The sequence below is a fragment of the Mustela putorius genome, unplaced genomic scaffold (genome assembly GCF_011764305.1).
Source record: "Mustela putorius furo isolate JIRA1106 unplaced genomic scaffold, ASM1176430v1.1 tig00003836_pilon_pilon_pilon, whole genome shotgun sequence".
In the NCBI taxonomy this organism is placed as follows: Eukaryota; Metazoa; Chordata; class Mammalia; order Carnivora; family Mustelidae; genus Mustela; species Mustela putorius.
Genome location: NW_025421989.1, coordinates 3,471,894 through 3,490,360, shown reverse-complemented (window position 1 = coordinate 3,490,360; position 18,467 = coordinate 3,471,894). Strand labels below are relative to the sequence as shown.

General features: G+C 43.7%; 1 protein-coding gene across 6 annotated transcripts in view; it reads left to right on the top strand.

Annotated features, from left to right (window-relative positions):
* NLGN4X (neuroligin 4 X-linked) overlaps window positions 1-18,467 on the top strand; it is a 296,820-nt gene that overhangs the window by 265,627 nt on the left and 12,726 nt on the right. For all 6 annotated transcript variants that reach the window (XM_013064453.2, XM_004768293.3, XM_045089266.1 and 3 more), the window contains exons 6-7: window positions 13,130-13,315; window positions 17,389-18,178. In XM_013064453.2, the coding sequence (XP_012919907.1) occupies window positions 13,130-13,315; window positions 17,389-18,178 (976 nt within the window). The remainder of the gene's footprint in view (window positions 1-13,129; window positions 13,316-17,388; window positions 18,179-18,467) is intronic.

The following is an 18,467-nucleotide window of genomic DNA, read 5'->3' as shown; positions in this document are numbered from 1 at the left end:
TGCTCCTGACCTTAGTGTTGTTCAGGGGTCAAGGATAAAGTAAAAATATATGTATTTATGGAAAGCCCATAACTGGCCACCATGGGACAATTCTAGCATCCTTAAGAATAATAGGTATGCTGAATTGAAACATTACAAATCTATAATAACCCATGTATTCACCAAGATACTCAATATAAGAATTCATTGGTTATGAAGAATTCTTAAATCTCAGTGGTGAGGAAACAAATAATGAGCCAAAGACCTTAAGAGACACCTCAGGGGAGAAGATATATAGACGGCAAATAACTATATAATACGATGCTCCTCATCATGTGGGATCAGGGAAGTGCATATTGAGACATCAGTTAGGTACAATTCCACACCTGTTAGAATGGCGGAAATGGAGGACACTGATACCACCAAATGCTGGAAAGGATGTGGAGCAACTGGAACTCTCATTCAATCACTGCAGGTCGGGAAAGCAAAATGGCACAGCCATATTGGAAGACAGTTCTGCAGTTTCTTACAGAATTAAAGACATTCTTACAATAAGATCCAGCAGTCAAGTTCTTTGGTCTTCACTCAGAGAAGCTGAAAATACATCCACACACAAAAAAACTATCCCATCAATGTTTATAGCAGGTGTATTCAAAATTGTCCGGACTTGGAAGTAACCAAGATACCATCAGAAGGTGAATGGATAAATAAACTGTGGTCCATCCAGACATGGGATTATTCAGCAGTAAGAAGAAATTAGCTGTCAAGGATTGAAAAGACATGGAGGGACCCTACATGCGTATTATTAAATGAAAGAACCTGACCTGAAAAGGCTTCATACTGTGTGCATCCAACTTTTTGACATTCTGGGAAAGACAAAACCATAGAGACAGCCAACAGCTCATTGGTGGCCAGGAGATAGGCGGGGGAGGGATGAGCAGGTAGAACACAGAGGGATTTTTAGGGCAGCGAAACTCTTCTGTATCATACTGTCATAGTAGATCTAGGCCATTATCCATTTGTCCTAACCCATAGAATATCACCACCAAGATTGATCACTCATGTAAACTCTGGACTCTGAGTGGCTATGATGGGACCATGGAGGTCCATTATCACAAAAGCACCAGTCTTGTGGGGGACATTGAAAATTCAGGAATATACGTAGATGTACAAGGAGCAGGTACATGTGAAATCTCTGAACCTTCCTCTCTATTTTTCTGTGAACCTCAAACTCCTCTAATAAATGAAGTGTATTTAAAAGGTGCAACTCATTGGTCCCATCGCTAGGGCGCCATCACTCTTCTCTGAATACCGATAAATGAAAGACTCATGCTCCACCCCCCCAACTTTCCCTCTATGTACTGAATTTCAGAATAACTTCAAAAGTTGGTGGATTTTTATGGAATTCCAGATAACAAATACAGAAGGAGTAACAACAGGCAATCCACATTTTGTAGGACCTCAAATGAAGTCATAGCTGTAGGAGGTCATCACCAGTGGTTTGTAAAGCCTCAGTTGGAAAGCTTGGTAGATATTTTTCATAATTGGTGGGATTAGTCCCCGCCTGAATCCAATTATCAATGACTATTAAGATGAATAAAAATAAGACAGGACAGGAGGGCCTCTTGGTGATTTGATGCCTACTAACATGTACAAACATGTCTTCCCACCAACGTGTACTGATTTTTCTAAGACATCAGGGACATAAGAAGATGCAAAGAAGAATTTTACAACAAAAAAGATCTTGCCTTTATTTCTGTTTTCTGCTAGACCACATTTCTCTCCTAGACCATATTATTTGCTATTCACTGAAATGGTACTTTTTTTTTTTTTTTTGGTGAAATGTGTGTGCCTATATCCTATGCAAAACAACTAATTAAGGATCTCTAGCACTAGGCCTTAGGCATGAGTATTTTTTAAAAGGTGTCCAGATGTTTAGTGTAGGCAGGGAGGGTGATGACATCTTTGGTGTTGGCCACTTCTTTGAAACTAATATGTGTTTAACCGCATAACCCAAGAATCTAGAAATATTGGTAAATCTCCCATTTCAGTGGGACAGATGAGAGAAGGTACAAAAAGCACTTTGTAAATGATGAAAGCTGTTTTGCATGAAGAGGCTAGCTGTTGTTTGAAGGTTCTCTTTAAAGGTCATGGTCAATCAAATAATGTTTTTCTTCATTTGATTTTTTCTTTTTGTCCTGAAAGTATTTAAAAGTAGAATTTTACTATTAAAAAAAAAAAAGTGTTCAGTAATAGGATCCTTCTTGCAAACTGAACACAATGCCATGTGTTGGATTCCCCCCTGTTGAAAACTAGCCATGATTTCACATTGAGCAAATTAGGTAGAGTGACATCCAAGTTCTCCTTAGGATGAAGAGTATTCATTGGCCTTTTAAGTCAACCTTGGATAATGAGAACAAAAGTATTCCATTTTCCATCATTTGCTTTGGACTTTACTCAAGGTAGACACGTTCTGGAGGTGCTTTACTTAAGTGAATATAAGTTTTAAAAAATGTTGAAGTGGGACGCCTGGGTGGCTCAGTTGGTTAAGCAGCTGCCTTCGGCTCAGGTCATGATCCCAGCGTCCTGGGATCGAGTCCCACATCAGGCTACTTGCTCTGCAGGGAGCCTGCCTCTCCCTCTGACTCTGCCTTTCACTCTGTCTGCCTGTGCTTGCTCTCATTCTCTCTCTCTCTTACAAATAAATAAATAAAATCTTTAAAAAAAAATGTTGAAGTGATGTGAAGGGATCTAACAAGTTGAGTACTTTTGTGGACATTTTCAAGGACCTTGACTCTTAGTGGGAGACATGTCTGTCCAGATCTCATAGCCAGCACGTGCAGTACTGGTGTCTTTGCTTGTAGCATTACAAACAGACTGCTATAGACCAAGTGCCTTGGAAACAACAGACATTTACTTCTTATGCTTCTGGAGCCTAGAAGAGGAGGGTTCTACCATGGTCATGGTCTTAGGAGGACCGTCTTGTGGGTTGCAGACTGCTGACTTCCCATTGTGTCCCTACTTGGCCAGCTCTGTGGTTTCTTCTAATAAGGTACCGATCCCATTCAGGGGTTACCCTCCACCCTTATGACAAAATCGTCTTCCAAAGGTGCCACCTCTTAATGGTAAACCTAGAACCTGGGGATTAGGATTTCAACATAGGAATCTTGGGTCCATTGTGAGGGGGACTGGAAGGGGGGTTGGCATTTGTGTCTGTACAGGCATCATACTTGATTAAGTAGATTCAGCCTAATGTGTAGGTAGCCCATTTTATGGACACTAGAATTCAAAGGATTTTCCCCATGGGAACTTGTAGCTTCCTAGTTTCTGTTTGGGGTGATGGAAATACTTTGGAAATAGGCAAGGCTGACAGTTTCGTGTCACTGTGAATACAATGATTCCTATTGAATTGCACACTTAGAAATGATGAAAACAGAAAAATGTATACTATACACACACACACACACACATACATATCTTTATGGGATTTTTCATTTTAGTTGTGCTCAATTTAAGGACAGTGTGAGGCAGGATGAGGATATAATACCCACATATAATTTTTTTCCTCAAAAATAAACCAAATTCCCTCACAAAGACACAAAATGAACAGACTTTCAGGTGCCCAAGATAAGCATAAATTTGGTTACAATTTCTGCAGATGAAGCAAAAAAGAAAAAAAAAATAGAGAGAGAAACATTTGATGTTGAGATTTTTCTATCTGGCAAGAGAAAGCTTTTTCCTTTTCCTTCTGCTTCTTTACGATATGGGTTTGGTGACAATAGAGGAGGTTGTGCCTGAAGGTTCCTGGTTCTCTTTTTTCTTGGGTGGCTGGCAAATTCACTGATGACATTAAGAAAAGTATGTGAAAACCTGAGACGACCTTGCTCCGTGGAGACTCTGCCCTTGCATGTAATGACCGCCTACGCTCTTGAACCGAGAAAATCACTACCTTGGTTCTGCTCAGTTTACTCTTAAAAAGCCAAGCCTGGATGACTACATCTTCCAAATGCAAGTAGGAATCCTGTTTGATGTTTATGGTCTACCCCTGGGTTGTATCACTAGAGATTCCACTTCTATGGTCCTGGATGGAGTTTACCTGTATCCATTCTTCCTGAGAATTCAGAGTGGTTCCAATGAATCTGTCCCCCAGTTCTGGCTCGAAGTACCATGGAGGCTGGGAAAGGGTGGTCCTAACTCTCCCGGGGAACAGAGTGACAGAAGCAGAGCTGCCCATAACAAATGTGCTCAGGAGTCAAAAGGACACCTGTACCTGGAGATACTCAGGGACATTTCTTTCTTTCTCAGTGGGTCATTCTCAATGTAGCTGAGTCACATAATAGGAGACAGCATATGATCATGGGGCAGAAGCATCTGGGAGAAGGGTTGAGCACATTTTTCTCGGAGTCCCTATTTTTAGCACTTTGTGCCCTTGTCTGTCAGGTGTGCAACCTTGAAACTGTTGTGATGGTAATGAAATGAGTCTATGCTATGCTTTAACCTTTGCAATAATTGTATCTTTCCTTCTATCTGTGGTTCATTCCTCCCTCCCTCCCCCTCTCCATCCCTCATCCATCCATCCCTCTATCTATCTATCTATCTATCATCTATGTATCTATCCATCCATCTGTCCATCCAGCCATCCAGCCAGCCACCCACCCACCCACTAAGCCACCTACCCAGCCACACATCCATCCACTCAACCATCCAACCATCCATCCATCCATCCATCCAACCATCCACTCAACCATCCAACCATCCATCCATCCATCCATCCAACCATCCAACCATCCATCCAACCATCATCCATCCATCCATCCAACCATCCAACCATCCATCCAACCATCCATCCGACCATCACTCTCTCCCACCTTCCCTCTCACCCTCCCTCCATCCATTCTTCTATCCATTATCTATGTATCTATGTATCCATTTGACATCTATCTTTCTCTCTATGCTTCTATCCATCCATCCATCCATGCATCCATCCACCCACCCACACAGCCACCCATCCATCCATCTATCCATCCATCCACTCAAACATCATCCATACTTCTATCCATCATCTGTCCCTCCCTCCTTCAATCTTCAGTCTAGCTATCCATCTGGATTTCAATGTCTAAAATGGTGTGGTAAGAATGAATATGGTATTAAGGCCCCAGATTTGTGGTAATTTGTTATAGCCATAATAGGAAAGTAATATACTACATCATTTAATTTGTATTTGCTTTCTGTCAATCACTGATGTTAGGACATGAGTTTCAGGTGGTTGAAGGTACAGTTCAGTTGGTTCATTACATCTTCACCACAAGGACAATGAGTGCCTGGAATTTTGTAGGCACCCATGACGATCTGGTAAATGGAGCTGCACTTCACTGACTTAAATGAATTAATGCCAGATGTCGATTAAATATTTTATATCCATTACATCTTTATTTTAAGATCCGTTCTTGTTCTGCAGGTGACTCCAACTCTAGTTTTGCTTGTGCTTATTGGCCATTGAAAGGTTAATCATATTTGGTTGAATCTGAGGGTGATGGTCAAAATTCAGGGGACCCAATGTGATCTCCACATGCCGTCTGTGTAGGGAGCACCTGATATGTTCTTGACTCTGGAAAATTACCTTGTTGAAGCAAAGCTTGGTGCGATAACATTCCTTAAGTGGAGAATCAGTACGAAATTAAGTTTAATCTTCAAGGACAGAGTTACCGGGGCACCTGGCTGGCTCAATGAGTAGAGCAGGCAATTTCCATCTAGGGTTTGTGAGTTGAAGGCTTACATTGGGTTTAGAGATTACTTAACATCTTAAAAAAAAAAAAAAAGAGCAGAAAGTTAATCTCTTTTTTAGTTGAATTGACTCATACCTGTTTTGTTATATGATCTGTTTAATATGTTTGTTTGTTATTTTTCAATGAGAAGTCTTCATTTCTGCCTTTTAAGTTTCTCAGGAAAGCCTTCCCTTCCTCTTCAGGTGCCATACTGGGACAGAGTTGTCAAAAATGATGATGGTATTTGTAACAATAAACGCTAGTACAGTACGAGGTAGAGTGGTTTGCCGTCGCCACCCACAAATCAGGAGCGTCTCCTGGTCAGTGAATACAGAATTGCAAAGATCTCATCTCCAGCCCTCCGCGAAATGGCCTTTAGTTTCTACATGAGATTAGACTACGTTCCTACCTCTGAAAATTAGCCACGACTGCAGTTCCTATATGCAAATTTTAAAAAGTCCGGAAAGTCATCCCACGTCTGCGTTGTGGTTGTGGGTAACAGGGTCTTGAGAGCGGTGTGCATACAAGCTAGTCATCTTTGGGAAGAAAAGTAGCAAAAACTGCAAACACACTGACATTACAAAAGTTATGAACGTAATATATAATAAGTGAGAACGTAACAAAGCAGAGAGCACTTCAAATCTTAAACCAAAGGCACGAGTTCCCACTCTCAATTCTAGAAAATATCATCTTCAAAAACCTCTCTGTTCCTGAAACTAAACTTTTCCATCGGGATTTTAGCTCTTCCCTATGTTCTTTTGCTTATTGTTACTCATGCGTGTGCTATTGCATCTAAGATCTTACTGTTTTTTCTTAATTAGAACAATTTCTGTATCAGTGCTCTAGGTTTGCCAGAGAAAATCAGTGGTGGAAAACTTAGGGTTACTTCTGGGCACAAAAAAGATGATGTGAGCTAGGAGACAATGTTGGATTGTGATCGTGTTGGAAAAGAATGCCTTGTCCTTAAACATTTAGTTATTCTGATTGTCTTATGGAAACATAAGAACAGGACAGATTAGCTGTGGTCTGCCCCTGGATAGTACCTAGCAGTAAGAACTCACAACTAATACTATCATGTCCAATACCATCTTTGTTTATAGTCGAGGGTAGGAAGGAATATCTAAACAGAGTAGCATATTTTGAATTAATGTACTTTAGAACAGATTATGAGAATTATGTTAAAAATAGGATTGTATAATTTATCTTTTCTCCTATATGCACTCTATAGGGCTCTGAATACCATATAGGGACAAAATGTGTGTCTTCTGTGCTTCGTAAATATACTTTCATGGAAAAACTAGGACTTTCAATTCTAATCAGCTTTAAAATCTTCTTTTTTTAAATCCACATATCTTTGACAAGGTTGCATTAATGTCATGAGTACAACATAGGGATTCCACAAGGGGGTACGTTATGCTGTGCTCAACACTAGAGTGGCAACTGTCACCTGTGGTCCTAACATATTCTTATTAAAACCAAATAGAAACATGCAAATGCAAAAAAAAAAAAAAAAAAAAAGAAGAAGAAGAAGAAGAGGAAGTAGTGTAAGCTTTCAAGACATCATTGGAAATCTACTTGAATACTCTATTTCTCCCCAACTTTTAGTTTATTTCTTGGGTCATCATAGGTACATATAAATGTGGAGGCAATGACACAGGTAATTCAGACCATGGATGAAAGCTATATTATGGGGTGGTTTGGGGTTTTCTTTTTCTTTCTTTTATTTATTTATTTTTTCTTTCTTTCTTTTTTTTTTATTTGCTTTAAGCAAATTTTGTTTAATTTTCCTTTAAGCACATACCAAACACTTAATAAACAGAATCAACAAATGCATATGCCTCACCTTCACACCAAATCATTCCCCACACAACACAGGCAACCAGACAGCATTAAAATATCCTTCATCATCTAAGTTAGAGTCTAGGTAGACCAGTAATCCGTTTTCCCTCTGGATTCAACTTCCTTTGCTAAAAGGGCATCTCTCCGTACTGGCTGTGCGAGTACCTGTGGAACAGGTAAATAGCCATGTGTCTGTCATCGAAGAAGTCAGAAGAGTCGCTGAGCGTGTGTGAGCACACCCTGAGTCCACCAGGAGCAGGGCTCCTTCCCCACTCCATTCCCCAGGCAATGCTCTGGGGTAGTTCCTCTCCTCCTTTCAATTCAGTGAAAAAACTGGGACTTGGACATCTTCAGCTACATGCCCGAGGCATCCCTGCAGATTCCAGCTGACTTGGACCGCGGCACACACGGTAACCCGCTATTAAATGACACACATGTATCCGTCCTAGAAGAGTGGGAAGTTCTATAGTGGAAATCCGCTCAAAGTAATTTTCGGAGCTGAGAGATTGGAGACAATCAGGAAACGCTGGAGAAGGGACACACAGAGGTAGAGGGAAAGAAAGCAAGGCCACTGAATTCCTTCTTACGGGGTTGGAGCAGGGAGCAGATGCAGTTGGTCTCCATTCCATGAGCAAAGAGAAATAGTGAGGCCACGTCTACAGGAGGAAGTCAGGTTTAGGCACTGTGGACCAGGCAGCTTCAAGGCTCACAGCAACCCTTTACAGAGTATCCTGGAAGCAGCCAACTGGGTATAAAATCCAACAGATACAGGGGGTGCCTGGGGGGCTCAGTCACTAAACATCTGCCTTCGGCTCAGGTCATGATCCACGTATCCTGGGTTCGAGTCCCGTGTTGGGCTCCCTCTTCAGCAGGAAGCCTGCTTCTCCATCTCCAGCTCTCCCTGCTTGTGTTCCCTCTCTCGCTATCTCTCTCTCTCTGTAATAAGTAAATAAAATCTTAAAACAAGAAAATCAAAGAGATAGAGAAATGCAAGCCTTATCCTGGGGTCAGTCAAAAAAGGAAACTAGTGTTTGTGTGATTGCTAAAGAGCCAGCTACAAATTGGGGGGAAAATGTAAACCCACATTTAGAATTAAGTGCAAAATTCACCTATAACCACATTCCCAGAATTAGGCACTATTACTTGTTGGATTTCCTTGCAGAGTTTGTATTTTACACCTCACTTTATTATGTTAATACACATGGGATCTTAGGACCCAGGATTCAGCAGTTCATTGATTTCCCTTGAGAGATCTTACCCATGTTTCTGTGTCCCCGAGAATGAAGACCCTCTCCACATAGGCATTATATGGTTCAACCAACAGAATTCATGCAACATATATTTTATTCATGAACTCCGAGATTGCTGTCATCCCTTATTTTCAAAATTACAATCAATAAGTATTGATCTTTTGGTGCATGGCTACCTCTGGACAATCAAATCAAGATGCATTTATTTTAATAGAAATGGACCTTGGGGATCAAAGGGTCTTAGGGTTATCTTCATGGTATGGGCGTGAGTTGGAAACAGCCAGGATGGAGAAGTGAACAGGATAGGATGTCTTGTCTCGGGCACTGGGATGCAGACCCAGCAGAGAAACGAGGTTGGCTTGGAGGGGATCACACCCCAGACATAATGGCCATGGCCAGAATTTCATCACCGTGAAACTTAACTAACCGAGAACCTTCACATTTTGCAATACACAAAACTGTGTTGATCATCTTGTATTCTGTCTCCAGAGTATGATTTTGGTTTTAGGGTGTCCGTTAATACAATTCCAACTAAAGTGCTTTAAAAACACCTGTGCAGCCTTGTTCTCAGCTGCAGTGCAGGACATAGAATATCCTTTCTGGAACTAATGTAAGGAATCCCGTTAACAACTTAACGGTCCCCGTGTTTGGAAACCTGTGCCATAGAGATCACCTGTCCTCATAATTGTCTTTGATGTATTCGCCTGATGTTGGAAATGGGTTTTGACCCTGTATGACATTGATGCGGTCATCAAATGACTCCTATCATCTGTAAGTAAATTTAAAAACTACAAATAGAGACACTAAATTTTAAGAGCTTCCCCCCATTGGGCTTACAGAATTGGAGTATGTCCCTCCCACCCATAGGAATAGACTCTTTCGTCAAATCATGCCTCATTCCACCAAGAAAACTCCAGTTTCACATTATAACAGAGGCACCCCCTGAAGGAGTTCCTGTAAACATCAGAGAAGATAGATTTGCATGCATTTCGCTGATTTTTTTGTCTTCATGCCTCTGCCCGAATTCTCATCACACATTTCTTTCTGGGCTCATTGATGTGACCTAAAATAAATCCCATCTCTTCTCATTGGAGAATCTTTATGCAAACATGCATACCCAATACAGTGCCTCATTTTTTTTTTTTTTTACATGATCTAGAATTTCATTCAACACGCAGAGGGATAATGGGATTTCTGGTGTTCAGGCATTTCTGGGGGACCATATTTTAAAGCAGCCACTGGACAAGGGAGCCTGTCTCTTGGGTGAATGTCTATTTTCTTGCTCCTTCCAGGGCTTTGAATGAAACTTGGTATCAATCTCGTGTCAGCATGTCTCAGTTGGAGGGTCTGTTTTGTATCTTTCTCCCATTGTTGCATTGTTGGGGTGGGATGGGGGGAGCTGACGGATTTACAACCTTCATGGCAGAGACCTCACATCTCCAAAGCCAAATGTTTCGGCAGCTGAAATGCTTCAAAGAGGTGTAGCCAAGAGTGCTTATCAGTGAAAGAAGCCATTTGTTTAAAATCTCTGGTTTTAGCCAGCCCAGGGGCTGCTTCTGTTCATTCATGGGCTGCATATAGGGGGAATTAAGTCCCCCGCGGTGGGACCGACTTTTAAGGATGCTTTCTACCCGCTTGGTGATGTGCCTGGCTGTTTCCAAATTGATTATCTGCTCTCACGTTCGTAGAATTCCCCGGGAATAAATGCCTATACATCTCCAATCTGCATAATATCAAATACCTCATTTCCACCGTCGGAGTAGCGAAGGAATACCCTCTTGCAGACCAAATAAAATTGTTCCCATTCACTGTATACCTGCAATGGAAACTCTGCCTTGTGGGTTGTTTAAATTACAATAGAAGGGGGGGGGGAAGAGAAGAAGTCCCTGGGTGTTGCAGTAAATGAAGATTCTGTAAGCAAGAAACTATGGAAACACCAACTTCCAAAAAAAAGAACCACGTTCGTTTGCTGAACTTTAGAGATGCACGGAGGGCTGTTTCCCTCAGGACTTTTGGAAGGAATTCAGAATCGCAAAGATCCAGTCTTTCAATAGGAGGCTGTGAGGAGAGCTCAGATTCGCCAGGGTATAGAATATTAATTAGCCTGGCCTTTGAGAGGTTACCACAGACACGTTTTTTGCACGGGAGGGGCTCCGCGTTCATAAAGGCGGGTGATTTACCGTATGTTGCAAATCCTTGCCCTGCTCCACGGAAACAAAATAAGCAAATAGGTCATTCTGGGAGCGTTGACAAGGAGGTACGGGGCGGGGGGTGCGGTGCGGAGAGAGGTTGCAGACGAAGGATGGGTTAAATAAAGGCAGAGCAGTTCTGCCAAAAAATTACTAGAGCCTTTAAGATTTAATCACCTCTTTTCCTTAATGGGGAAAGAGAGGCTTGTCTTACAGTTATTCTATGGCACCCAAACAGTCATTAGGACCCAGTTTCATACATAAAGCTGCATGAAAAGGGGCTTTTCTCCCAAGCAGAGGGCGACGCATTTTATGAGAAACGGTGTAAAAGGTTGGGCGATGAATGCTACAGCCAGGGAACAGTCGCTGGCATGAAACGCTAATTAGTAATTGCTAATTAACTGAGGGAGGGGCTGGTAACGTCGGAACGTTCCCACTCATCACCGCTCATCTCAGCTCCGTCCCTGTGAAACACCGCAGAAGCCTGGATCTGCGGGACGTGCCCTAAATGCACAACCTCGCAGGTTCCATCTTGCGTCTGTCTGCAGATAAAGGAGATGGTGAAGCTTATCGTCGCAATTTTAGAAGGTCTGCCCCCCCCCCCAAAAAAGCCCTCCCGTGACGTTACCTGAAACCCGACCCATTCATTTCTGTAACCCGTCCAGCTCACACTGTGCATTTTTCCCTCAGGTGCCCGGGGAACGAAGAAGCCTCGCTTCCTAACGGGTCAAAGCCTTCGTCCTCTCCTTATTCTGTTTGAGGTTCTACGGGCCCACTCTGGAGAGCTCCGCAATGGGCTGTCAGCTTCGCGTGGAGGGCAGCGGGCGGTTTGATGAGCTCGGTTCCGACACCTGTTCTTTCAGGGCCCGAATCTGTCCAGGCTACCATCGGCACGGCAGCAGGTGGTCACAGGAACTTAATCAGCGCTACTTGGAAGGAGGGGAATGGCTTGGCCCTTGGGAAGGCAGGGGAAGAAGGAACGCACATCATTGAGGGCTTGGGGGCAGGGGCACATGACTCATTAAAATGGTTAAGACATCATTTTTATGACTTGCACTTTTTGGAGGGGAGGGTCACAAGGCTTCCGCAAGAAAGAAAGGGATATAAAGTTGGGTTAATGTCCGTATAATAAATAACGTTGTCAGGCGTTCACAATCGTCGTTCTGAATTTCAGCAGGAGAGCGTCTGTGGAAAGACGGCGTCAAACGTCCGAGGGAAGCCTTTTTTCCAGGTCACGATCTTTGTGCCACATGGAACAGGCAAGGAATCCGACATCCATGTGGTCCTTTATTCCCGTCAATGCCCTTTTTTTTTTTTTTTGCAGATTTTAAGGGGGAATTAAGAATTTGATGCCGTAAGAACAAGAATCTTCCTTCTTCTTGAAATAAAACATACCAGCTCGTCCCGTTTTAGGGACAGTCGGGGGGATTTGAATATATGTGTGGTCGTTTGGGTAAGATTAAAGACTTGTGTGTTTCTGCGTGTGAGTCTAAAATTTTTTCTGTAGGGGAAGTTAACAGGTGCACGTTAACGAAGACTGGGATCTCATGATACCTGTCGTTGACTCGAAACTGAAGCATTAAAAGGAATGAAATGACAACATTAATATGAAATTAAATGGGAAAAAGCCGACCTATGTTGCTTTTATATACACGCTCGGTCTCTTAAACACCAACGCAGAAATTCCAGCAGCCCAACACATACCCTCATTTTTCCTGAAAAACCTCTTTTGGCCTGGAAAACTTCTTTTGGGATTTTCCCTGAAAAACGCCTTTTAGGAGACTTTCTCACTTTTGCAACCTGCATGTGCACAGGAGCGATAAGTTGAATCTGGTCCAATGCATAGTCTCTGCTATGGTCAGGTGTGACAGACATTTTAGACAGATAATGCCTGATAGGCGAGCCCTGTGCAAACCCACAGATGATACATTGTATCATAGGGTCAACGTTGCAACAATGACTCACATAGCCTCATCCTCCCTGCCGTGCAAGTGTTGCTTCTCACTTAGAGGGAGACCCGCCAAGAATGAGATGCGTTTTCAAGGACCAGCGACGGGCACGTGCTTTTTATAGTTGACCACCTGAAAGATCCTGTTTTCTCTTGCAGGGTTTTTAAGTACCGGCGACCAGGCGGCCAAAGGCAACTACGGGCTCCTGGATCAGATCCAGGCGCTACGGTGGATTGAGGAGAACGTCGGGGCCTTCGGCGGCGACCCCAAGCGCGTGACCATCTTCGGCTCCGGGGCGGGAGCCTCATGCGTCAGTCTCTTGACCTTGTCGCACTATTCAGAAGGTAACAAGGGCATCCCCGAGCTGGTGCACGACCCCCGGGGCTGAGCCAGAAACGCACACGGAGTGCAGATCCCAGGGACACTTTGTGTCTCTTGCAGCTGAAAATCCCCATCTTGGTTTAGGTTCTAGAAGCTCATTCTCGAGAGCTCCCTCTCTTGCTCTCTCTCCTCCTCCTCCTCTTCCTCTTCTTATTTTATAGATTTTATTTATTTATCTGAAAGACAGAGAGAGAAACAGACTTTCCCCATAAGTACGGAGCCCGATGCGGGACTCGATCCCAGGACCCCAGGATCATGGCCTTGAGCCAAAGGCAGATGCTTAACAACTAAGCCACCCAGGTGCCCCCCGTTCTTCGAACTCAGCTTTCGTTCCCTGTAAACTATATTTTGTCATCTACGTTCAATGAACAATTAGATACCAGTTGCACCACTTGGGACAAAAATGGGTCCTTCAGAAAGTCCCAACGCTTTTGCTTCTGTCTTTCTGACTTGATTCAGTCAACTTTAAATTTTGTCATTTCGGTCAATGTTCGATTCAGTCAACTTCTCCTCTCAACTTGGGAAAGATAATACAGAAGAGAAACAGGGATTTGGGTAAGGGTTGCAGATTTGTTCATTCAGTAAGCAATGGGGCTCGTGGCCATGGGATTTTTTTTTCTTTTTCTTTTTTCTTTTTTAAATCACTGGTCTGGGGCAACCATATGGCACAGTCCGTTAAGTGTCTGACTCTTGATCTCAGCTCAGGTCATGATCTCAGGGTCCTGTGATCCTGCCCTGCATCAGGGTCCATGCTGGGCGTAAAGCCTACTTACGTGTCCCCCCTTCTGTCTTGCTCTACTACTCCCTCCACATAAAACAATTTTTAAAAATTAATTTAATAATAATAATAAACCTAACCACTCCAACTCAAGGTGGCTCCCTTACATCCATTGGTAAACTGTAGCACTGAAGGGGAACCTTGAAGCTCATCTACTCCAAAGCCACCATTTATAAAAAGGAAACGGAAGCCCAGAGAGGTTGGTTAACCCAGCTAGGGTCACACAGCAATGAGAGAGCCCGGCAAGAAACAAAGCTTCCCAGACCTCAATTCAAACCGTCGTTTGAATTCCCATCATTCCCCCAAGACCAACAAACATCGGGGATGACTAAAGGGCAGTCCTGGTCTTCTGTCCAGAACAGACTTGCCTTACAGATTCAGGAACATCTCTGCAAATTCCCCATGGCCTCCCCTTAGCTGGTATTTTACGGACCAACTGCTTTTCCACTTTAATTTTCCTTAGGAAATAAGCGTTCAGCTTGAGTAGAAATTTTCACTGGTCCCAGGCACCAATGTGACAAGTGGATTCTTAGCGTAGTTTGGACATTCAGAACTCACTTGCCAATAACATGCTCAGTGCAGGGACCCAAAGCAACCATCAGTCCAATCCAAGCAGACAGACTTGTAGGTGACTTCATAGTATCTAAGGAAAGCTCGAATTCAGGCCTCACACTTATATCATCCCTTTGTTTTTACAAAAATGAAAAAGTGCATAATGAGAGGGGACATTGGTGATATCCATTCTTATAGCATTCCAGAAAATATTGGGATTTTCCCATTTGTCAAGGGATAGAATCCCAGATCTCGAGTGAACAAGTAGTCAGGACCGGCTTCCATAATAAACAAAAGAAACCAAACGTAGGGCGCCTGGGTGGCTCAGTGGGTTAAGCCGCTGCCTTCGGCTCAGGTCATGATCTCAGGGTCCTGGGATCGAGCCCCACGTCAGGCTCTCTGCTCAGCAGGGAGTCTGCTTCCTCCTCTCTCTTTCTGCCTGACTCTCTGCCTACTTGTGATCTCTCTGTCAAATAAATAAATAAAATCTTAAAAAAAAAAAAAGAAACCAAACGTAATTGGAGAAAGAGCATAATTACTTAAATTGAGCCATCAGAAAAGAGCGAGCTCTGTGGCAAGACTGCGTCTGGGTCAAGGTTCTGCAAAGCAGGTTTTCAGAACAACCCAGAAAGACAGATATACCCAGACTGTCAGCCTTAGAATGGTACTTCTAGCCATGTCGTCTAAAAAACAGTCACCATGTGCATGAAAAACGATGTTTTCGTGAAGATGCTCACCATGGCATTATAATTTTTTTAAAGATTTTATTTATTTATTTGACAGAGATCACAAGTAGGCAGAGAGTCCAATAGGGGCTCAATCCCAGGACCCTGAGATCATGACCTGAGCCAAAGGCACAGACTTTAACCCATGGAGCCACTCAGGTGCCCCTCACCATGGCATTAGAACAAAGACTCAAAGGAAAAGCTCCAAGGTTATAAAGACGAGAAGGTGATAAGGAACAGGTGCATGTGTTCGAAGGAACAGTAATTAGCACCAAGAACTGTGGAGCAGGTGTCCGGTTCCCTGAGAAACACCATCAAAGCTGTACATTTGTTGGGCTCAGTCGTATAAAATAGAACGTTGACGCAGGGGGGAACAGCCAGGTGAGCCTGAATGACCCTAAAATGCAGACCTGACTTGTATTTTCTGGTCTGAATGACGGGTAGCAAGCATTTTTCTTTATCCAATTTTTCAAGTGTTATCCAGGATTATATTCTGGATCTCACACACACGTGTGCACACACACACACACACCTACCTCCATCCATCAAAGCCAATCAGTGTCACAGGAAGAAAAAAAAAAGGTAACTTGCAGGAATACTTTTCGTCATCCTGATGATTTTAACCATAGATCCAGCATTGACATCATTTCTTTTCCGTGTCCACACGTGAATCTTGAGGGCTAAACACACCCGTCCAGAGCTGTACGTCTCTGGGAGCATCACCAGCTCCGGGAGACTGGCCCCCAACGACTTTGATGTTGCATTGAGCAAAGCCAGATCCATTTAAGATCTCTTGGGCAATGCTCCAATCTGCAGAATCAGATCTTCCTGATTGCACTCGTGCTTTTCCCCCTTTGATTGCTTGCATGACCTTAAAACTCTACAGGGCACGACCTTCTGGGCACCCAGCTGAATTACTCTTCCAGGAACTCCCGAGACATCGGAGCTCCATCATGCTGGAATTTTAGAAAATATCAGGAAGAGACAAGAAAGAGAATGCTATCATTTTATACCCATCATCTCTTCTCCTGTAGTAGTGAAAAATAGAGGGTTTACAAAAAAAAAATTTTTTTTTTACTTCCTGACATTCGTATACTACATGGATCTGATAGAAATTTGTAAGCTACCCAGAAGTTTACTCATCAAATTCTGCAATTTTTTTTTTCATTTTTCACCAAACAGACATTTCTTAACTTGTGGCACAATACAAGACAGAAACATCTAGGCTTTGAGTTAACGTGATTCCCAGATCAGTGATTTGTGGAAAAATACATTTGGGGGGGGCATACTACCCAGCATTGTTTCAGGAATCGCTAATTTAATAACTATTTGAGTTGTAAAAGTTTCACGCTGGTACTGTATGGACGCTGAAATTAGAAATATGTGTCTGAATGTATACTCTGAAATGGATTTCAGTGGATGTTTTGGGTGTTTTTGTTTGTTTGTTTTGTTTTGTTTTGTTTTGTTTTTTTCCCCCATAATGAAGTGGTACCTGGTTTAGTCAGGGAGGCAAAATGCACTTTGATGTCTTGTTGGCCCAGAGCATGTTTTTAAGGAACAGAGGAGATGATAAGTCTGTGAGGCTTTATTTACAGCATCTGGGGATGGGGATGCCAACACGACATGCAAACCAGGACGGATACATGCAATGCACTTTTTTTTTCTTTTCTTTTCTTTTAAACCACGGCAGCAACATTGTACATGGTAAATGCCGTTTCATTTCCGTAAACGCCGTGTGTGTGTGTGCTGCGTGCGTGAAGACCATCCCAGAAAACCAACGTCCAGCAGGCGGGGGTGGGGGGGGAGGGGAAGGGGGAGAGAAAGAGATGGAAATGAGGGAAAAAAATCCTGAAAGAGCTGAATGCTACTGTATCCAGAAATTCACATGCCCGCGAGACAATCGGGGCCTTCTTTGCGAAGTAAAAGCTGCTTTTCTGTCTCTGGGGTTTTCATTTGCATGTCTACAACTTTGCACCTGCAGGTCTGTTCCAGAAGGCCATCATCCAGAGTGGCACAGCCCTGTCCAGCTGGGCGGTGAACTACCAGCCTGCCAAGTACACGCGGATATTGGCAGATAAGGTTGGCTGCAACATGCTGGATACGACCGACATGGTAGAATGTCTTCGGAATAAGAACTACAAAGAACTCATTCAGCAGACGATCACCCCCGCCACCTACCACATTTCCTTCGGCCCCGTCATCGACGGCGACGTCATCCCGGACGATCCTCAGATTCTGATGGAGCAGGGGGAGTTCCTGAACTACGACATCATGCTGGGCGTCAACCAGGGGGAAGGCCTGAAGTTTGTGGACGGCATCGTGGACAACGAAGACGGCGTGACACCCAACGACTTTGACTTCTCCGTGTCCAACTTTGTGGACAACCTGTACGGCTACCCGGAGGGGAAAGACACGTTGCGGGAGACCATCAAATTCATGTACACGGACTGGGCCGACAAGGAAAACCCGGAGACACGGCGGAAAACCCTGGTGGCTCTCTTCACGGACCACCAGTGGGTGGCCCCCGCTGTGGCCACGGCCGACCTCCACGCCCAGTACGGCTCTCCGACCTACTTCTACGCCTTCTACCACCACTGCCAAAGCGAAATGAAGCCCAGCTGGGCAGACTCGGCCCATGGCGATGAAGTGCCCTATGTCTTCGGGATCCCCATGATCGGCCCCACCGAACTCTTCAGCTGTAACTTCTCCAAGAACGATGTCATGCTCAGCGCAGTGGTCATGACCTACTGGACCAACTTCGCCAAAACTGGGTATGTGCTTCCTACGTCGGTTTCTTGCTTCTCTCCTAGTCTGTCTGGGTCCCCCATACGAGTGTGGCTCCCACGACTGAATGCAGACATGCTCTCATGCACACCCCCGGTAACGGTGGGGGAATTTTACTAGCGTGCTCCCTGCATCACTATAAAAAAAAGCCTGTTTCCCACCTGCTGCTTCAAGGTGGAGATGTACCTGGCAATTCTATTGCTCTCTGATCCCACCATTTCCAGTCTCAGTAGGACCTCTCTCCTTCGACAAGGCGATAAGGACCTGATCTCCCTG